The sequence below is a fragment of the Mus caroli genome, unplaced genomic scaffold (genome assembly GCF_978045245.1).
Source record: "Mus caroli unplaced genomic scaffold, Mus_caroli_1 scaffold_8, whole genome shotgun sequence".
NCBI classification, from domain to species: Eukaryota; Metazoa; Chordata; class Mammalia; order Rodentia; family Muridae; genus Mus; species Mus caroli.
The window spans coordinates 100,788,116-100,810,571 of NW_028227263.1; the positions used below are offsets into that span (position 1 = coordinate 100,788,116).

Below are 22,456 nucleotides of genomic sequence, written 5' to 3' on the forward strand. Positions count from 1 at the left end.
ATAGCGATGCTTAGTCGCTTGTGCCTGTCAGCAGGCCTCAGACAAACACTAGTCTGAATCCTGGCTAGAGCAGTGAGAGATGTTACCTGCTCCCAGCAGGGGGAGGAAAGGTGGCGTGGTTTTGTCCTGTGATTATATACTTGGGAGATTTTCCCCCCAAGTTCTCTAATAGCTGGGAGCAAGATAGAGGAGGCCAAAGAAGGCTGGGAACTAACTGGCTCCTGGGCCTGAAGCAGGGCCATCCCAGCAGCAGTGAGGGGTGCCAGCTGAGCAGGTATCATGTGACGGACTCTGCTGGGTACTGTATGTATCTGTTTAAAAACAACAAAGACAAGTGAGAAATGACAGACCTGTGTACAGATGATGAAGCCAAGACCTAGGTGTGCATGCCAGATGACAGCAATAGCAAATCCAAGCCTGGCGGGGGGGCCCCATAGCTACCGAGCAGCAACAGCTGATTTCCAAATGTCTGCTCCCACCCCTGAGTAAGAATTCAGACTAAGTACTGGCTAGTGGCTCCTCCTCAACTCAGGAGGGGGAGGGACCACAGGCAACTCATTCTAAGAGCTGCAGTGAAGTAGTTCAGGCCGGCCTTCCGGGAAAGAGCTAGGGGTGGAGCTGGTCTCACACACAGACACACACACACACACACACACACACCCCACGAGCACACATACAGCAGTTCCTTTGGTGAGGATTGCTGTCCCTGCCTGCCCAGCTCCTCACTCTGGCTTCCTCTCAGGAGACGGTGCCACTCTAGGGGCAATTGACATTTAACAACTGTTCGTACCAGAAACAAATATTTACTGAGCAGCTTTTTCAATTGTATGCCGGTTTTTTTTTTTTTTTTTTTTTTTTAGTTTTTTGATAAAGCTATTGAATAAAGCCCAGGTTTTGCTCCCTTGGAGTTTTGCATTCTAGCAGAGATGAAAAGGTTCTGACGGCTGTGGCATGTAAGGAGAGAAAGGCCTGGAGCTCTCAGGAGTTAGACAGCATCTCCCCCGAGAGACCCTGGCAGCAGGGTCTGTGCATTTCCTTTTCAAATATCACACTTTCTGGGCATGACACTTCTCCCATGACGCTGTTCTGGGAGAGGGTTGCTGGGCTGCATCTGTGTCAGCAGCCTGGCCACTCACGTGGAGGAGCTCTGCTTCCTTGGACCAGGGCTTGCAGCTATACAGCATGACAAACGTCCTGTCAAGCATACAGTTTGTATGACAGTAAAGATAGTTACAGAGAAAATGAATATGTATTGACCCATACAGTATTATAAATCTAAGACAGTCACTTTGTTTGTGGAAAAGCAAAGCCAGAAACTGACTTAGAGTGGCTCAGGACCTGTGTGCACAGGGCTGGCTCCCGACTGCCCTGTGTCATCCCTCCTACAGTTCTCACGGGGGTCTCAGGTTTATTCTTTCTTCAGCTCTCCACGGGGCTCTGCTTGCCGAATGTGTCTGGCAAGAACCTCTGTCGTTGGCTTGCTTGCTTGCTTGCTTGCTTGCTTGCTTGCTTGCTTGCTTGCTTGCTGTTTTTGAGGCCAGGTCTCTCTATGTAGCCCTGGCTGAATGGGAGCTCAGCTATACCAGGCTAGCCTCAAACTCACAGAGAGCTTCTGCCTGCCAAGTGCTGGGATTAAAGATATGTGCCACCAAGACTTGGCACCTCCATGTAGACTGCCCCAAATTGCTCCTCATTCCCCCCCCCCAAACTGTTCTTTTCCCAGGCCCCCTCAGCTCCACGGAGAGTGCTCCTCTAAGGGCGTGTATGAACCCTAGGGGAAGACTCCACACTTTGGGCAGCAGTGTTGTATCAGGTCTGTCTTAGTTAGGGTTTTACTGCTGTGAACAGACACCATGACCAAGGTAATTAAGTCTTATAAAAACAACATTTAATTGGGGCTGGCTTACAGGTTCAGAGGTTCAGTCCATTATCATCAAGGTGGGAGCATGGCAGTATCCAGGCAGGCATGGCGCGGGAGGAGCCGAGAGTTCTATGTCTTCATCCAAAGGCTGCTAGTGGAAGACTGACTTCCAGGCAACTAGGGTAAGGATCTTATACCCACACCCACAGTGACACACCCATTCCAACCAGGTTACACCTATTCCAACAAGGCCACACCTTCAGATGGTGCCATTCCCTGGTCCAAGCATATACAAACCATCACATTCCACTCCCTGGTCCCCATAGACTTGTTCAAAAACATGAGTCTATGGGGGCCACACTTAAACATAGCATAATGCAAAATGCATTTAGTCCAACTTTCAAAGTCCTCATAGTCTATAGCAGTCACAACAATGTTAAAAGTCCAAAGTTCAAGGTCTCTTCTGAGATTCATCCAACTTAATTAACTGTAATCCCCAAAGCAAGGCAGGAAACCAGCTGGGAAAACTCCAAACTCTGCATCTCCATGGCTGATGTCAAAGCGGCCTTCAGATCTCCACTCCTTTTTCATCTTTGTTGACTGCAACAAACTGCTTCCTCCTGGGCTGGTTCCACTCCCTGTTAGCAGCTTTCCTCAGCACATATCCCATGGCTCTGGCATCTTTAACATCTTTGAGTCTCCAAGGCAATTTCAATGTTACAGCTTCTTCTTTCAGTGTCTGGGATTCCACTTGATCTTTTGGACTCCTCCTAAGGGCTGGCATCACTTTTCCAGCTCTGCCCTCTGTAGCACTCTAAGCTCAGGTTGATCCACTCCACTACGGCTGCAGTTCTTGGTGATCACTCCATGATACTGACATCTCCAATACACTGGGATATTCCACTCCAACTAGGCTTCACCAATAGCCTCTCATAGGCTCTCTTCAGGGTGCCAAGCCTCAAATCCTTTGCATGACCCCTTCAGTCCTGGGCCACCAACTACAGCTAAGGCTTCACCTTCTCTAATGGCCTTCGTTGGCCTCTCACAGTGCTAAGCCTCAGCTTCTCTCCATTATCCCTTCATTCCTTCACAAGCAGTATCACCTGAGTGACTCTTACACATTACCAAGTCCAGCCACAGCATGAGGTACAACCTTGGGTATCTCTGGAACACAGCTTCTTTGTGCTCCCAGAAAACAATTTCCAGAAGATTTCTCCTCAGTGATGCTGATCTCTTCTTAATCACTGCTAATTCCTTAGCTCCAGCTAACCAGCATCAATTTTCCCAGTAGTTCCTTCCATTCTTAACTCTAGAGCCAGAGGCACATGGCTGAAGCTGCCGAGTTCTGCTGCTTACAGGAACTAGAACATGATCCCCTTGTATTATTACATTATCACTAGCTTTATGTTTTCTAAATCCTTCACTGCCTAAGCTTGGCTATCCTGGTTCTTGCTCTGTAGATTGACCTTGAATGTAGAGATCAGCATGCTTGTCTCATGGGATTAAAGGTGTGTACCACCATGCCTGGATCTAATTTAGCTGGGTAGGATCTTGCCCCAAGGTCCCACTCCCTTAATCTGTTATCTCCTAGAACACAAGATTTTGCTCCATTTCACTTCCTGGTACCCCTTTAATACTCAAACCATATATTTTATATTTTTCCTTTCTAAGCTTGCTGTGCTTGTTCAAACTTCTCTTCATAAGACTTAACCAGAGAACAAAGTCTCTGCTGGGCTTTTTTGAAACTTCCTTTGTCAATGCAATTAATCCAAGTCTCTTCACCTTAGCCTCAGGCAAACTTTTCAGACAAGGGCAAAAAGTAGCCACATTCTTCACCAAAGTACCACAAAACCAGTCTTTATGCCACATTCTGAAATTCTTCTCCTCTGAAATCTCTTGGGCCAGGTCAACACAGTTCAAATTACTCCCAGCAACTAAGTCTTCCATATTCCTACTAGGATGACCCATTCGGCCCCATTTAAAGCATTCCATTGCTTTCCAAATACAAAGTCCCAAAATCCACATTCTGTCAAAAAAAAGCATGGTCAGGCCTATCACAGCAATACCCCACTCCCAGTACCAATTTGTCTTAGTCAGGGTTTCTATTCCTGCACAAACATCATGACCAAGAAGCAAGTTGGGGAGGAAAGGGTTTATTCGGCTTACACTTCCATACTGCTGTTCATCACCAAAGGAAGTCAGGACTGGAACTCAAGCAGGTCAGAAAGCAGGAGCCGATGCAGAGGCCATGGAGGGATGTTCTTTACTGGCTTGCCTCCCTTGGCTTGCTCAGCCTACTCTCCTATAGAACCCAAGACTACCAGCCCAGGGATGGTCCCACCCACAAGGGGCCTTTCCCCCTTGATCACTAATTGAGAAAATGCCTTACAGTTGGATCTCATGGAGGCATTTCCTCAACTGAAGCTTCTTTCTCTGTGATAACTCCAGCTGTGTCAAGTTGACACAAAAATAGCCAGTACAAGGTCCTCAGAGGCAGCTAAGGCATCACCCTATATTGCATCTGCATCTGTGTTTTGAACTTGATCAAACTCAGCACCAAGTGAGACATGTACTGTTTTGAGGGGGTTCGGGACTTCTGATGTGAGAATCCCAGTGCCATCATCACACCACTGCTGTGCTAGGGAACCCAGGAGAGCATAGCCCAGTCCATAGGAAATAGTATCCTGTGTATTAGGTGGGCAGCCATTGGCATACTAGGACTGACTCTGACCTGTGTCCTCCTTTTATATGACATAGCCGTTCTTCTTCCTCTTTCTTTCTCTCTCTCTTTCTCTTTCTTTCTTTCTTCCTTCCTTCCTTTCTTTCTTTCTTTTGAAAATAAAAGTTTAGATGTATTTATTTTATTTGTGTGTGTTTGAATACATGTGTATACCATGTGGATGCCTGGTGCCCACAGAGATCAAACAATATTAGATCAGATTCCATGGGACAGGAGTTACACATGATTGTGACTCACCTCGTGAGTGCCAGGAACCAAACCCAGGTCCTCTGCAAAAGCAACAAGTGCCATGGAGCCCTCTCTCCAGGCCGCACGCCATTCTCAGATGATTTTCAATGGATTATTAAAAAGAGAACCGATGGGTCTGGGGAGATGGTTCTGTGGACGACAACAGGCATGGTGGCACATAACCGCGTCCCCACACTGGGGGATAAAAAGATCATCCCTGGGTTTGCTGTCCAACCCCCTGGCCAATCAATAACCTCTGAGTTCAGTGAAAGACACTGTCTCAAAAAATAACGTGGAAAAACAATGAAGAGACCCAACCTTGATCTCTGACCATATACACGTGCACACGCATGTATGACACACACAAAGGGAAGGAGAGGCGGGGCAGCACACTGCTGGGGCCCCCTCACATGTAAAGTACTTCTGTAGGAATAAGTTCAGTGAAGCCTAGCATGCAACGTGTGGCATGTAGCACGTGTTTGGAGCCTGTTCCATAGTCTAGGTGTTCAGCCTTGTCTTGGAAGCGAGCAGCATCCATGAAATGAGACCACCACACTGGGCTGTAACAACCTAAGCAAATAACACACACAACTCGAGTAAGTTCTCCTTAGAGTATCGGGGAAGAGATGTCTGGGCCTTTGCCAGGCTTCTCCTACCCAGCAGGCATGAACGTTCTGGCTCCAGGCCTCATCTACTCAACCCTGAGTGTGGCTTCCTCAGAGCAGTTCCCTTTGGCAGGGGAAGGAGGGCATGCCAGCTGCCCATAGTGCTGTGTCCTGTGGTGAGGTCAGCTCTGTCTTCCTCCCACCCACCCCCCATCCCTGCTTCCCAGCCCTGCCCCTGCTGACAGTCAGCTGTGTGTCTTACCAGGGCCAAGCACTTGGCCCATGCAAAGTGACAAACTGGGCCCTGAGGTCCTGGGCTCTTCCCCTCTTCTCCCTGCTCCTAATTGGCCTGGTGAAGTTCTTGCCCAATCAAGGAAGGGGTGTGTGTGTCATTCTCTCTGTATGTGTTTCTGCCTCTTGAAGGTGTGTGTTTCCCCATACCTGAGCCCCTGACCAGTACTACTTCCCTCCCAAGGAGGTGAAGCCCTCTCTTGAAACAGTGGTCTGTAAAACAAACTCTTAGTGTAAGACTTAAACATTGGCGTCATGGGAAAGTCAGGAATATTTCCTAATAAAGATGGGTTTTCAGTGTTTACGTACTGTTGAAGAAAGTGAACATAAAAGGTCCAGTGAGCCTGCTGGTTGTAATGGCACACCTGTGCTCCAATGCTTGGGGGAGTGGAGACAGGAGGATGGAGGTTTAAGATTATCCTTGGTTAAATAGTTAAGTTCAAGGCCAATATAAGCTTCATGAGAACCTGTTACACACACACACACACACACACACACACACACAAATCCCAAACCAGTAAATAGAGTCGTAAGTACATGTCTGCCAAAAGATCTAGAACAAATTTTTAAGTCAAACTGAAAAACAGTGCCAACAAAAAGCACCAGGTGATGTCGCTTTTGGATTTGAGCACTCACATGTTTTGATATTAACTGGTATTGGGGGGATATTAGCTGAGCTGTGGAGGGTTGGAGAAACAGTATCCAAAGAGAGGAAAGGATCCAGGAAGCAGAGCGCTTCGCTCTACCGATTTCATTGGTAATCAAAGTACACATTAAAACAGCGAGACACCATTTTGTGTTCAAATTAGAAAAGATTTTTTGAAACCCATGATGTTAATAAATACTGGTGATGTGGGAGAGGGGCAGAGATGCCCACAGATCACCAAAGTCATGTTCAAAGAGCATCCCGGCAGTCCTCACACAGTTCTCGAGCGTCTTCAAGATGGCTGTCCCCACTGGCCGGGAATCCCCGTCCTACAAATCTAATTTGAGAAGGTAATTAGAGGGAGCAGCAGTGGTTCACGCACAGAGATGTCCATGCTATGCTGTAGGAAAATGGAAAGTCAGAGACAACCTGAGCACCTGATAATGGCCTGGAGGTTCGGTCAATTGTCTCATCCTCAAAGTGCAGTTAGGCAGCCACTATAAAGAAACTGCTTAGCCAAAGTCTCCATAAACGAAGTGAGGTGACACACCCCAGACTTCTAGGAGGAGACACTTGCAATGTATAGAACTAAGTTGTCAATAGGAAAAGGCAAAGACCGACAAGGTGGAGAGTGTGAACATGTGATCCATGGAGCCCAAGATGGCGCAGACTCATAAAGGGAGCTCTTTCCCGTTAACAAGCTCTCAGGCTAAATGAATGTTGTCAGCAGAGTGTCAGTAGTCTACAGGGAAGGATGCAGAGAGACAAACTGTAAGATGCTCAGGGCAGTACCGTCTATAGCAGCAGCCATTTTGGTAATGTTGTATAATATCATATTGCAGATTGATATCTTTAGTTCAGTGGCAACAGTGATGAGCTGGTCTTCCCAAGAGTGTGGCTAAGTGGAACATACCTTCACATAAGGACAGGCTGTTGATGAGCTTGGTCTATAAAACATTGGCTCAGATAAATTTCTAAGTGTGAAGAACAGGTCATATAAAAGGTGTGCATCCGTGATGTGCCTTTGTAAGTCTTTAAGACAAACTAACATGAGTGCATATAGTGTTTATGGACATACACATATGTACACACATACATGTACATAGAAACATACAAGCATGAGAATGGTGGACACCAGCTTCCAAACAGTAATTACTGCCGCAGGGTGGCGAGCACAGAGGGAGGTCAGGCTTCAACAGGATTTTCTGTTGTTGTTTTGAGGAAAGGATTGAAGTGCTTGTGGAAAAAGGATAACTAATGTTCTGGACTTAGGTTAGCATGTCATACATTGCTTGTCATGCGTTTCTGCACACTAAGGTATTACAGACTTTCAGGTATTACAGACAGGAGTGTTCTTAAGCAGCGAGGTTGGAACCAAGTGTCTTTATATAGCCTAAGCCGGTCTGGAACTCAGCTTCCCAGGAGCTGGGATTAAGGATGTTTAACCATGAGAGTGTGTGGGAAGCAGTTATGGCTGTAGTAAGAAGCTGGTGACCTGGGCCAGGGTATAGTAGCAGCAGAGATGGAGAAATGTGAGAGACCCTGGGGTTGTTCGTGGTGGTGGAGTTAGCAGGGCTCAGTGGTTGGTATGCCTGTGGTGAATGAAGAGCCAAGGAGGAAAGCCATGGGTGGAGCATGAACAGCTGGGGGTGGGGGTGGGGTGGCAGAATGGGGTCCAGTGACTTGAGGTGGGGGGCAGGGGACGAGGGCCATGAACCTACCCTGTTATTGACCACAAGCTCTGTTTTCTTCCTGTGTACGCTGGACGTTACAGTGATGTCTGTGCCCTTCTCTTCCGCAGGGGACGAGTGCTGCTCCTGGGGCTGGAACGAACATGGCATGTGTGGGGATGGCACTGAGTCCAATGTCTGGACTCCAACTCCAGTGCAGGCTCTGCCACCATCACCATCAAGACTCCTCCTCGTGGGCTGTGGGGCTGGCCACTCCTTGGCCTTATGTCAGCTGCCAGCACACCCTGTGCCAGGCCAGGATCTCAAGGTCACCTGCCCTCTCCCAGATGCCACAGAGAACACTGAATCTCAGGGTGCCGTGGACAGAGACAGACTGGAAGGAGAGACAATCAGTGACCTCAACCCAGAGAAATTCTGACAGGACGAGAAATGGGGGGTGGGGGATGGGGGGGGGGCGTGAGCGAGACCGTTCAATAAAGTGGCTTTATACCGACAGAAGATTCCCTGGAGAATCCTTCCAGCAGATTATGGGGTCAGTAATCTTCCTGTCAGCTTGAAAGGGGATCAGGAAGCCCTGACAACTGGGCAGGACCATGGGTCAGAACAACGAGGAGCTGCTTGCCCAGCACTGAGAGGCCTGAGCCATGGAGGGACATCCTTTCTACTCAGCAGATGTGGACGAGGGGTTCCTCACTAAAGGACGTGCAAAGGATAAACATCAGACGGAGGCTTCAGCCCTGCATGATGTCCACCCTGAGTCCCTACATGATGTCATCCCCATGGCCGTGTTTAGGTCAGAAGGTGAGGGATTGTAGGCCACATTTAGAGCAGCACACACATCCGCTCTGACTTGGGGGTTGATTTTCTGTCCAGACCCCATTGCTCTGTCTGTCTGAGGATACCAAGGCCCCATGTCAGGAGACTCAGAAGGAAAGGCACCCATGCCTTCATGACCAGGGCCCAAGCCAAGGCTGGGTGGGAAGAATGGAATGAGGAAGTGGAGAGAATGCAGGGCTTCTGGGGAGATCCAGCAGCGGAGACCCTAAGTGCAGACAAGGCTGTCTGGGGCCACTGTAGCAGGCGAACTGTATCATCTCAGAGCTGGGATGTCTAGGCTCCAGTAGCTTCCAGCGGTTACAGAATCCTATGACATTAAAGCGGGAGACCTCCCATCACCATAAAACCTAGAGGCCTCCAAACTACACTCCTCAGAGCCTGGCATGGTGGCATAGGACAGAGCTAGGGGGATCTCTGTGAGTTTAAGGCCAGCCTGATCTACATAAAACGTTCCAGGCCAGTCAGGCTCACATAGTAAGACACTGTCTCAAAAAACAAAACAAAACAAAACAAAACAAAACAAAACAAAACAAAACAAAAAACCCAGCAGCCTACATTTTTGAGAGCTTCAAATATCTCCTGGCAGACGGTGAGAAGCTTGCCCATCTCCTGGTTATGTTAGGCGGGGTCGGCTTTGTCTTTATGCTATGTGTTGTGCTCTGCGTGAGACTGTATTTGGTAAGTGGCTCCGTAGGAAAGCGTAGAAACTGCTGATCTCATCAACCGCTCTTGTTGCTCATCAGGAAAAAATGGAGGCTGAACCAGACAACAGTGGGATAGGAAGTAGCTGAGTGAGGAGAAGTGGGTTCAGGTCAGCAGCTTTGGAGGAAGTCCATTCCAGATGCCACAGGCCTGAGCCTAGACATGCCCTGCAGCCACAGTCTGACCTGTGGCCCCAGGCATGGAGTCTTGCTCCTAGCACTGGGCCCAAGGACTATGCCCTGTTCTGCACAACCCTACCTACAGACAACATTTGTACTGTGATCTTCTCTTGCTAGCATGGCCAAGCCCACAGAGATAGAGCAGTTACCCATTATGGCTTACAGAAGCAAGCTCAAGGTTACTGTCCTGTAGGTGAGAGGTTGGTAGCAACCAGGCCCCAAAGCATTCCCATGTGACCTGTTCTACCTAGACAGTTACCACTCACAAGGAGCCAACACCATCTTGCCCAGAGGCAAGCTACCTCCTGTCTCTTTCAGTGTGTGCTGGACAACTCCACACCCTGAGCTTCCCATGGAGCCCAGTGCCATGTTCATAGGAGATAGACATGTCCACATCCTAAACAGGGTCAGCGCACAGGCCCTGACTCAGTTCTTTGATCTAGAGCCTCAGACCTTTACAGGAGGGTCAGATCCTTCTGCAAGCAGGCCCTTGTAAGAAGAAGTGGTTCCCTGCCCGCCACTTTACCTCAGCCGCCCCCATTCTGCCTCTCCTGATGGCAGCATGGCCGGAAGGCATTTCTCCTCCCCCTGCTGCCTGGCTCTGATGGGTCAAAACCCCAGAGATGAGGAAGGACGGTTGATAAGTCGAGGTTGGTTGGTTGGTGGTGTTTTTCCTTCAGCCTTTGGTAGCTATTTGTCTTTCTTAGGTGTTGTCCAAGTCCCCTTTCCTGGCGGTCCATGAAGGAGCCAGCGCTTGGTCAACTCTAGAGCTAAGCAGAATGTAAATGAATGATCTTCTCAGGGTCCCCAGTGGTCATTGGAGTGCGACCTTGACTGAGCGAGCTCTGAGGTCCCCATCATTATCCGCTCCACTTTATTCTGTTTACAGCTTTCGGAGAACCAGTCTACAGGCCTCGTGGGCACTTGACACTGTCACCTACCTCACTCACCTGCTTAGACTCATTAAGGTCACAGGAGCCTAAGAAAAGAGCTCAATGTGATTTTGCCTTCGTTCCTCATCCTTGCCCCTCATGAGAAGGAAAAAATACAGCCCCCCATTGTATGATTGCAGGTGTTTGGCCAGGCCCTGGAGTAAGTGTCACCCTAGCACGCAGCAGCTGTCACCATGCCTACAGCTCACACCCACCCTCCCTTTCTGAGCACAGGTATCCATCTTCCCTTGACCCATCTTCCACCCTTGATTATGACAGCCTGAAGTCATGGAGCATAGCCTTGGATGGCGTGCTGACTAGTTTTATGTCAACTTGACACAAGCTAAAGTCAGCTGAAAGAAGGGACCCTCAATTGAGAAAAACACCTCCATAGACTGGGCTGCAGGCAAGCCTGTAGGGCATATTTCTTAATCAGTGATTGATGAGAAAGACCCAGCCCACAGTGGGTGGTGCTATCCCTGGGATGGTGGCCCTGGGTTCTATACGAAAGCAGGCTGAGCAAGCCAAGTGGGGCAAGCCAGTAAGCAGCACCTTTCCATGGCCTCTGCATCAACTCCTGCCTCCAAGTTCCTGCTCTGTCCTGACTTCCTTCAATGATATGGAAGCGTAAGCTGAATAAACCCTTTCCTCCCCAACTTGCTTTTGATCATGGTGTTCCATTGCAGCAGTAGAAACTGACTAAGCCGGGTAGCCTGATGCCTTAGCGAGTGAATCCAGGCCCGTAATAAGTCCTTTTCACCATGCCCAGACATCATCTACTCTGGGTGAGGTGACTTAGTGGTCATTCGCAGTTAGCCATGGGAGATAGTCGGGACGAGTTAGAAGTGGGTCCTAAGTATGACTGCCACAACCTCAGAGCTGCCTCCTGATTGGAGTCCAGAGGTGGGGCAGAGTAGAGGACAGGCGGAGAGGCTGGTGGCCTTTTGGAAAAGTAGCCGAGGGGGTGCAAGCTTCACCCACAGGGCAGCAAGAGTGGGTGTGTCCAGCTGTGACTCAGGAGAGATCTGGAACAACAGAAAGTGGCCCTTCTGTCACGACTGTAGACGCCATGAAAATAGCAGGAGGCAAAATCCTAAGAGCCGCGGGTTCAGAATCCAGGACTTTAATATTTCCCCAATCAAGGACCAGCCCCAGAAAGTCATTAGCTAAAAAACAGCCCGATGCGAACTCTGGAGCTTATGATCTTGAGTTCACATTTCACCGGGCTGTGCAGCTTTGGGCTAGTTGCCCCTTTGTACTTCATTGTCTTGGCTGTAATATGGGGTGATTGGGCTGTTCCGAGCTGGCATTGGGCAATGTGTGTAAGATGCATCCTACACAGTAAATCCCCGATGTAGGTTAGTTCCCCCTCTCTAGCTGTGGTGCTTCTACAAGTCTATCTTCCAGATGGCTTTGTGTTATTCAGTAAACTCTCATCTTCCTAGGAGATTCTTGGCTTCTGTCAACACCGACCTCAGAGAACAGCCCGGGCTGTTTCCCTTGTGTATCCTGAACTCAGAAGAGGATAGTGGTTAACCACCCTCAGTTAGGTGAAGCCTGGGTACCAGGAAGTGGAGGCAAGTTGTCAGGGAGGTGAGAGATGAAATAGATCAATCTTTGCTACCCACCTTCAATGCCCTGCCCACCCATAGGATCACAGACTTCAGGGAGGTGACAGGGAGACTGAAGCCATAGAGAGGGCTGACACCTTTGTGCTGGTGGCCCAGAGCAGCATGCTGCCTGCTCTGACCTCATCTTAAAATGCTCAGAGGTTGGCGGTGCAGCCTTTGGGGACTCTTTCCACCGAACTTTCTGAAATCACTAATGGATCCGGAAGGGTCAGAGCCTCCATTCTACCCCTCACCCAAACCTGCAAATGAAGATTCCCAGAACCGACTCCACCCTTTCCCAGGTGTGTCGGGCTGAGAGAAGTAGTCAATGAGGTTGTCTCTAGACAAGGCCTGGGAGCTGGCCAGGGCACCCAGACCTGACCGTCAGACCCAGCAACAGTCCCAGCAGGGAAGTGCCTGTGGCTGCACAGGGCAATGAGATGCTCTGACATGGCTTCCTGCAGAGAACCACCAAGATGAGTCATACAACCATAGCAGGTGAGCCCCACAGAGCATGTGCCAGACATTATGTCAGGGCTTCATCCACCTCTGAAGAGATGCTTCCTTTCCTTGACCCAGCGGAATCTGTAGCCCTAACCTGCAATCCACAGAGCCCAGCAGCACCGCAGCTCAGAGGACTACCGTAGTAGCCACACCCACTTAGCAGAACAGAATGGAGAAACAGCCTGGAGGCAATAAAAACTCAAAGCACTCCTTCAGATCAAAAGTCAGCTCTTTATTTCCAGGGCCAGGGCCTGGGAAGGGGGGGTTGCTGTCTTTTCAGGAAATGTCGCACTGAGAGCTCGAGATGTTGCTATTTTTTTTTCAACTCAAGCATGTGTTTTTCAAAAATATCATCTTTACACACACACACACACACACACACACACACACACACACACACACACTAATTTTAGAATCAGACCAAAGCCAAGCTACTGTCCTCTGTTTCTGTTGGGAAAATACTATATTTATTCGAGATGCAGAAGCGGGTCTCTGCAAACCTCCAATCGCTTCAGAAAAACAAATCTGCTTTCGACTAGACAGAAACCATGTTACAAAATTTATTTCATGCTCAAATCTCTTTGCATAACATTGGGCATGCAGTTTTTTTTCTTTATTTTATTTTCTTTATTTATTTTTACTCTGAAGTACTAAATTGCATACAGTGCCAGTTCTCGCCTTGATGAAGGTGGAGGGGAGGCCACCCCTCTGGTGGCCCTGGACTGCAGGGACTCTACATCCTGGCTTTAGAATGACACTGGAAAAATCCATATGGTGTAACTATGAACAATTTGTTATGAAACTTGGTCACACTGGAGCTACACACCAAGATGAGAGAATCAACCTAAACTAGCCACTGTCGGGGTCTTGGGGAGAGGCCCGTTGGGTCACAAGCATGCCAGACAGAGGTGGAAGAGGGTGGCAGTGTGAATTTCCACAATCCTATTCAGAGCAGAGTTCTTGGTTTTCCACGGGAGAGGTGGGCTATGAAGGTGAGGTCAATGTGACCGATGACTGACTGCCGTTTTGGAACCTTTCCTCTAGGTCTTGTGTACAAAAAGCAACCCACTCTCCAGCCCCATCCTTGTTCCCTGACCTCCCCCCCCTGCCCCGCCCCCACTCCCAGAAATGTACAGGTTTCTACCAAGCACCGGTACAGTTTGACTCCAGACACCATGTGTCGAAGAGTGCTGAAAGAAAATGAGGGACTCTTGCTTTTCTCTCCATTGTTGGTGATGGTTAGGATGGTCATACAGTCACAGCAGGGGCTGGTGGGCTTGGTTTAGCTGCGTTTTTCTGTTTAACTTCATGCAAGTCATGCTAAGGCTCCCCTTGAACCCCCTCCCCAAATAAAAGGTAACTTCTAAAAAAAGAAAACAAAAATGAAAAGAAAGAAGGGCGAATCCTCTACGGTCAGTTACCATGGGCCGTAGAAAAAGCTACGTCCGTCTTAGTACAATGCCTGGGCCACTCGGACTCGTCCGGCAAACCTGCATGGCGTGAATTTACTCTGTCCGAGGGTGAGGAGGGGCTGCAGGTCCACCCAGATGCTTAATAGCCACCAGTGTCCTCGGCCAAGCCGCCTGGTCAAGTCACTCTCACAGCCTCTGTCGGCATATACTTAGCAATGACAGGGCTTTCTTTGCAAAGATCTGTATGTAGAGAATACAATTAACACTTGAGCTCCTCTTCTCGCCGTCCCCTCCCGCTCGCTCGCTCGCTCCGCACTTAGTTGTTAAGGAAGGAAGAGGAAAGGCTGAACAGCCGCATGCAGAGGCAGGCAGGTTCTTCTCCAGCTGGCTTGTTTCCCATGCAGCGGACCAGCCTAGCAGCCTCTTTCTCTTCCCTCTTGGGGGGGACAGGTGAAGTCCCTACTTCTGCTCTGCACCTGCAGACCTAAAGGGCTCTGAATCAGCCAGAGCAAAGCAAGTTCTTGTTGCTATCAGGAGCCGTGAGAGCCAGGCTGGATGGACACAGATGGGGCCTTCACCCTTGGTGCCTCCCAAAGAGTCCAGCACCCAAACCCAGGTGGGTTCTGAGACTAGGGGTCACCTATGGATGGGGCTTGTACTCCCTAGAACTACTAGGAAATGGGGTGCTTCCGTCCCACATCCCCTCGACTTCTGGAAGCACAGTAGAAATACTCTGCCCTCTTAGGCCACACCGACTGATCCAGGATTCAAGACAAGGGGGTCAGGCAGCCTATGAGACCTTGCTGGGCAGGGCGCAGCCGTGAAGATCGCTTCCCCCTACTCTTCAGGGTGGACCCCTGCTCCTGGGCATTCTACAGGCTTTACCAGGGAATAAGCCAGTTGCAAAGAGAGCAGCAGCCCCATCCACGCCATGGATGGGGCTCCCCGCAAGGCTGGTAGCCCTCTGCCATGCAGCACCATGCAGGAGCGGCACACCGCACTGAGGTCCAGGGGACCTCAGGCAGGGCAAACAAGCAGAGACCAGCCTGAATCAGATCGGCATAACTAAGCAGTCGCGCGCAATCCAAAAGACTGTCCCTCATCTTAGTGGAGGCTACCTCCCCTCTTCTAGACCTGCCTTGGATTCTTGAAGTCTAATGTTTCCGTTGGGTCTGATTTAACCATTCCCGACACTAGGGTAGTTGACAAAGGCCAGCTGGGACTCTCAAGAGTGTGACTCCCCTCTGGCCCACCCTTCTCCCTGTCATGTGTCTGTGTGAGGTGCACAGGAACATGCATGAACCTCCCAGCTAATCTGCTACACTGAGGAAGGCCCAGGCCAGTGCCTGCAGCCCAATGTGGAAGGTTCTGAACGCTTCCCCAGGCAGCCCATGCTAGACCTCTCCAGATGCTGACTGCAAGAACACCGCTAGTCACAGCCTTCACTGGCCACAAGGGGGCACTGACTACCTCCGGGGCAGTAATAATGTGCTCTGTCCATGGAAAGAGCTATACAAGTCCTGTTGTGCACACTTCGTCTTGGCCAAGTTCTCTGTCTGCCACCCCCAGGATTCTGACTGGCACACCACTTTACCTCTTCAAGGATAGTGGCCTTGTCTCCCAGCTCCAAAGCCACTGTTCTATGAAGCCTCCCTTTCCACTGGCCTGCAGGTTTTCTTTAAAGGATACTTCTTCCATAGCCGAACCTTAGACTAAACTTCACAGGATGGTGGCCAAGCCAGTAATTCCTCCACAACTAGAGGCTAGGAGAGAACACTTTACCTTTTTGGACATGTTCTGCCCCACTGGAGAAATCTGAAGGAGCTGAGACTCCACCCTGCCTCCATGAGTACCCCTTGGCTTGGGATTACAGACCGTGGCCACAAACCCTGGACAAGCCTCTTTCTACCATTGAGCTGAATAGCAACCTACAGCTGCCTGGGCCTTGGCTTCTCTCTGCCAGCTTGCTTCCATCCCCCTTGGAGAAAGAACTCTGACCTCTAGAGGCGAATCTCCAGGGGAATCCCCCCCATCACCCCCTCAATGTGCCTACCTACCCCTCAGCACCCCTTGCCCGCCGCCCTGCCCACCCATCTGCAGGAGCGCAAGGCGGGCCCGGCCAATGCAGAGAGCTCCAAGTTCCTCTACATACCCTTTCTCATTCCTCCACCAGGTGGGCACGCGTACTCCCCGGTTGATAAGAGGAAGCAGGGTCCGTATCTCTCGCGGGTGCCCGAGCGGGTAAAGGGCAGGCCCTCATCGGGAGTGAGGGCCTGGTCTATGTGGGGGCAGTCTTCGTTCGCCAGCGCGGCCTTCGCCACCTCCCCATTCAGTTTGGAATCTTCAAACATATAAGCAGAAGCTATTGAGACACCGAAAACTGTTTAGTGAGAGGGGGTGACAGGCCGAAGGTGGGGCATTCGACAAAGGACTTCTTGCTCCTGAGGATAGAAAAGTGGGTGTTCCATGGAAGGGGGGTGCAAGGCTGGGGTGGGCTGCTGACGATGCAGGAGGGAGAGAGAGAGACTCCTAGGTTTGCTCAAAGTTTGCAAAAAGATGAATTGGTGATGGACCTGGCGTGTGGTGCTGGGGTCAGGCACAGGGCCCAAGGCAGCGTTGATGAGACAGAATGATATGATGTATTCATGAGGAGGGGGTCAGACACACAGCTCAGGGAGAAGACAGACAGACAGACACTCAGAAAGGCAGCCTTTCAGACCCCTCTGCTTCTAACCAGCACCAGGATGCTTCCCAGCAACATCCAGGCCCAGGCCCAGCTAGACCCCATCTGGTTCCCTCCACTCCGGCCATGCGGCTTCTGAGTTTATCCTTTGGTTCCTGGTATATCCATCCCCCAAGTCTGACTGCCCAGCTTGCTCCTCCCACCACTCCATGTAGGACCCAACTTGACCATTCAGATGCCTCTGGCTTCTCTGCCCTCAGAAGGACCAAATCCGGCGCCTCTTTAACTTTATCCCAGACAGACTAGGCTCACTCACACCTTCTCTCCTGTCCCCACAGGGACATGGTCTAGTTCCTCAGATTTGCCATCCCTCCTACAGACCAGCCTGGTCATGCATTTTAGACTGTCCCCCATCAAATCCTATTTTACCAAGCTAAGTCCCAGAAAGACTAGACTGGTCACACCTCTGTTCTGTCCTTACAGGAACCCGATCTGAGACTGTACTCTGAGACTGGGCTTCATTTCACAGCCCTCTGAAACTCTGTCCTATACACACACAAGAGGACCACACCTATACTCTCTCTACAGAGACCCAATCATGTCCCTTTCATTTCACATTCCCTGCACAGACTAGGCCTGGTCATATATTTCCCTGCCGTCTGATTGCTCTATCCTATCATTCATGCAGATTAGCTTCCCGTGTCACCCCACAGACCCAATGACATCATCCCATCTGCTCTGTCCCTATGCAGGCCTACACTGCTGCTCACACACATATCAAGCAGTCCCTCCACAGACCACTCCAGGAGACCTGGTCAGCTCGCACAACAACGATATATGCATATGCATGAGGCTGTGATCGTTGGACAGGGATGTGGGAGGGGCTCACATTCCTGTCCTTTCTACCAGTGTGGCTGGCCAAGCAGAGCAAATGGATGTGCGGGAGACGACAGACGCTGGTGGCCTTGGGTGGGTGGATGGGATTTTGGGGCTTAGCTTCTGCAGTGGCTTTAAGAAGGAGCCTGGAAGGAGGTCTCAGGGCGACATGTATGGTGGAAGGGGGCAAAATGTGGCCACAGCCAAGCACCCTGGCCCTCCTAACTTCAAGAGCAAAGGTTTAGAGGCCTTTAGCACCTGGCAATGGTGGCTCTGACTGAGCTTTGTCCCCCATCTCTGTCCTTCTTGGGGACACTGCTAGGGTAAAACCCAGTCAAGCACTGCACCTATGGGAGAAGCCTCGTGGGAGAGCCCTTTGGTGAGGGAAGAAACCAACCTGGGGAATGCATTAGGGGAGGCTCTCGGAAAGAACGCTCCCTTTGACCCTCTCCCGTGATCCTGTTCACATCATATAACTACACACAGGAGTGATCCTTCCCTGTGCGCGTACACATGGCACGCACGTGAGTGGGATCACCACCCGTGGACAGCGTGGCACTACAAAGAGGCAGTCAGTCAAAAGAGAAATGGACCAATCAGGTTTATTCATAAAGCAAATCCAAAAAAAAAAAAGTTTCCCATCATAATTTTGGAACTTAAAAAAGTCTGTCGTACAAGACGGCAAGGCATTTCACGTACAGTGCATTCCTTGAAGATCCCAGGGCCTTCGATCCTGATTGACTCGGAACCAGAAAGGCCAGCTATTAGGGAAACTCTGGCACCATGTGACAAGCTGGGGGCTGCCTAGCATATGGGGTGTGTCTGTGGGACACCTATGTGCCCACAGACCTGCATATTCTCCCTTACGTTCCATTTGGCTCTTGTCTCCCTCATGGAGGGTCTGCAGGCTGGGAGGAGGATGCTGGGGAGATGAGAAAGTGGTATGGTGGGGAAGCGGGGGCCGGAAGCTGGGGTCCACATGCCTTGCATGGGGAAGAATGGAGGCTCCCAAGTGCATCTTCTCCAGCTGGCAAAGATGCTCTTGTGTAGATGTCCATAGCCTGCTCTTCTTGTCCAGAGGATCAGATAGTGACTGCTCTTTCCTGTCTCTGCCTCAACAGAGACAGTGTAGCCTGAGACCATCCTCTCCTCTGGCTCCGAGTCTCTGCCTACATGCTCCCTGCCCCCTGGGGCTCCCACCTTAAACTGGAAAGAGTTTGAAAGTGGGGCAATCCCTCTTGGGAGGTCCAGGGACAAGGGACAGTCATCTGGGGTCTAGGAGGACAGGGTGATGGGCAGTTTCCAGGGTATCCCTGGAGCCTGCTTTTTCTTTCTGCCTCAACCCTGAGAAAGGGTCTATGGCTAAGTGGCTGATGTTTCATCTGCAGTCGATGATGCTCTCAGCAACTAGGCCATTCCCTTCCTGTTCCAAACGCCAGTGCAGATGGCCAGAGAGAGAATAACCAAAGAGGGCCAACTGTCCAAACCGTGAGAAAGACCAGAGGTACAAGACCTCAGAGTCCCCACCCACCTGCTCATCTTTCCTGCTCAAGGTTCCTACTTGTTTTTGGAGAGCTGGGCCTGCCTCCTTAGCCCAGGGCCCTGGGACACCATACCCCCAGGCCTGCGATGATGGAATGGCGACATGGTCAGCGTCTCAGAGATGGTTTCCAGGCTTTGAAATGAACTGAGATGAACGTCTGTGAGAGGGTCATTTTTTTTTAAACTTTGGAGCAAGGAGAACCTATGTGACCAGGCCCTCTGTCAGCAGGCTGGCTTTTCTGGCATCTCTAGACACTTCTGACGTACTTACTGTTCACACCAGCAGCGGGCGCCACCAGGCGCACGCAGGACTGGACTGGGATTACATGGGCTGAACATTGCCTTGGGTTTGCCCCGAAGGGGTCTGCCCAGCTTCGACTCAGGGGAAAACATCCCAGGCTAAAGGGGGACAAGCCGTGAGAGGCACAGTCATGGGAACCAGCACACTCAGGCAACAAAACACGGAGAGAAAGGGGGATTAGTGGTGGAGAGAGAGAGAGAGAGAGAGAGAGAGAGAGAGAGAGAGAGAGAGAGAGAGAGAGAGAGAGAGAGAGAGAGAGAGAGAGAGAGAGAGAGAGAGAGAGAGAGAATATGAACAACACAGAAAAGAACACCCATGCCTGGCCTTCAAGATTTCTTCATTTCTCTCCTCAGATCTCCCTTTGCCCACATGGCCAATGTGGACTCCACTCTGGGTCCACACTGCCAGCCCTGCCTTGTGGCTGGGTTCTCTTTGGCCACCTGTCTCACCCCATCAATTCTGCCCTCAATTCTGCCACCTTTCCGACCACCCCAGGGTCTAGCACTAATCCCAGGCAGCCACTGCAGCCCAGGAGAAGACAGCTGGGAGCTGGGGGCCGCAGCAATAGGGGCTTTGGATTCTGATGCTCAGAAAACAAGCGACTCCTCCAAAGACCACTGAGGCTGCAGCAGGTAGCTCCTATGGACGGCGGGAGTGGGGCATCTCTGATACTGTGCTTTGGCTCTGCACACCCACAGGCAAGAAAGAAGCCAAACCTGCCTCGTGTATCCCTCTGTGGGGGACCTGTAACCCTGGGACCCCACACCACAAAGGTCTGACTCACCAGAGGAGCAAAGACACAAAAGAATGGACATGGCAGGACAGGGGACAGCAGGCACTCCAAGCTGTCCAGAGCAAGTGGTTGGCCCCACTGTAAGCAGGGAAGGAAACCCCCTCTGAGAGGACAGCAGCTGTTCCAGGGACCTCAGTCCCTGAGAATCACTCCCCGTGCCTCCTAGCTCATGGCCAGGTGAGACCTGAACCCTTGGCAGCCCCTCAGGACAAGATCCCAGAAATACTGAGGCCATTCAAGCCATGGCCCAAAGAAAGAGATCACAACATCCCTGGGACGGATGGACAGACAGACAGACAGACAGACAGACAGTGGCTTCACTGAGAGGTGGAGGTGAGGGTTAGGAGCTGCTGACCCAGCTGGAGGCCTGGCTGCAGTGCCCAGCCCAGCACTCTTAGTCCCTAACCTAAGAGTTAGAAATGGAACTAGAGAAAGCTCTGTTTGGGGGTCTGTGTGACTGCCTCTTGCTGAAGGACCCCATAGGATCTCATCTCATCTCCCATATTCCCATGGGGCCTAGTCTCTACCCATCACATCTGCTTTCTTACTCTCTGGCTTCTCCCTCAATCGCTCACCTCCAGCCCTTGCCCATCCAGGTGTATAAGGAGAAAGGGGTTAAAGAGGAAAGGAGCCTGTGGTCCAGGAATGGGTGAAGACAAGCTCCAGGGACCTCATATGCTCCCGCAATAGATAGCCCTGGTCTCACAGGCCAGCATCTGAGGTGAGCAGTGTTCTGGTGAAAGATGAGGCTAAAGGTGGGACTGGAATCTTAGAGCCGAGGGGTTGGAGGCTGAACATCAGAACAGCACCAAACAGCAAGGGAAAGTGGTGTGTGTGTGTGTGTGTGTGTGTGTGTGTGTGTGTGTGTGTGTGTGTGTTTTAGAGATAGGGAGCTTGAGTTCAGACAGCTAGTCATAAGACTGCCCAAACCAGAGATCTCTGAATTCCTGAAATCTGGAGCCAGGGCAAGGTGTTTCCCAGGCAGGCCTGCTTAAGGCTCAGCAAGGCTAAGGAACCCAGAGGAAATTTTACAGGAATTCGTAGGCTTTGCAGATCTGCTGCAACATGCGGAAAGGGCTAATGTCCTTAGGATTAGCTCTCTCTCTCTCTCTCTCTCTCTCTCTCTCTCTCTCTCTCTCTCTCTCTCTCTCTCTGTGTGTGTGTGTGTGTGTGTGTGTGTATGTGTGTGTGTGTGTGTGTGTGTGTGTGTTTCCACAGTACATGGATGATAAGGTCATTGGCTGTGCAGAGGAACCTGGCTAGAGTGAACTGGGATCATCAATAGGCTGACCTGGGGCTCCAATTTTGAGCACCAAATCCTGACACAGTGTTGGGGAAGATGAGTCAGAAGGGCCGAGGAGGGTCATGCGATAACCCTCAGGCTGAGCACTTCCTGCTGGGGCTCACAGTGGAGCTGAGGAGAGGGTAGACCATCCAAAGCTGGGGAAACTGTCCTTGCACAGGTAGTGACTCCTGGGGTAAAACAGCTAGCTAACTCAAAACAATAGGGTAGGCCTGGGCCTTCCCAAAATGGAGACATGGCTTGATCAGGAGCCTATCTCTACTTCAGAGCCCCTGTATTCCCTGCCCCAAACTAGAACACAAGCTACATTTTGCTTATGTACCTACAGGAATCTCAGGAAATAAGGGGTAAGGAATGGGTGAGAGGGCTGGACAAAGAAGCAGGCCTCGGGACATGGTTTCGGCTGCCCCAGCCAGCAGGATAAAGGTCTGGGGTGGGAGGGTGAATCCGATAGCACACCAGCAGCGAAGGACCTCAATCGTCCACTGAGGGAGGCCACCTGAGTGGAAGGGAGCCGTCCTCACCTGAAGCTGAGTCAGCACGCAGCCCCCCTGCCAGACCCAGAGTGGGGTGCTTTTCATAGACTAAACGAATGGAACAGCACACATCAACCCCACACTCACCCGGTACCTCTGAGCTCAGTGTCGCCATTCTTCTTGGGATCATCTGTTCCTTGGAGATCCCTGCCTCCTCAGAGTTAAGTCAATGGGATTCCATGGG

The 22,456-nt window shown here is 50.8% G+C and overlaps 2 protein-coding genes across 5 annotated transcripts in view; one reads left to right on the plus strand and one right to left on the minus strand.

Annotated features, from left to right (window-relative positions):
• The window catches only part of Sergef (secretion regulating guanine nucleotide exchange factor), a 204,376-nt gene extending 195,866 nt beyond the window's left edge, over nt 1-8,510 (plus strand). For 2 of the 3 annotated variants that reach the window (XM_021168201.2, XM_029480145.2), the window contains exon 11: nt 8,173-8,510. In XM_021168201.2, the coding sequence (XP_021023860.1) occupies nt 8,173-8,480 (308 nt within the window). In that variant the 3' untranslated portion in view covers nt 8,481-8,510. The remainder of the gene's footprint in view (nt 1-8,172) is intronic. The other variant, XM_085841722.1, reaches the window with a different exon arrangement.
• Nucleotides 8,511-13,955: 5,445 nt separating this feature from the next.
• The window catches only part of Kcnc1 (potassium voltage-gated channel subfamily C member 1), a 41,090-nt gene continuing 32,589 nt past the window's right edge, over nt 13,956-22,456 (minus strand). Inside the window, exons 3-4 of one of the 2 annotated variants that reach the window (XM_021167847.3) lie at nt 16,391-16,579; nt 13,956-14,478 (exon numbers count right to left, since the gene is read on the minus strand). In XM_021167847.3, the coding sequence (XP_021023506.1) occupies nt 14,414-14,478; nt 16,391-16,579 (254 nt within the window). In that variant the 3' untranslated portion in view covers nt 13,956-14,413. Of the gene's footprint in view, nt 14,723-16,390; nt 16,580-22,456 lie in introns of both variants that reach the window. The other variant, XM_029480081.2, reaches the window with a different exon arrangement.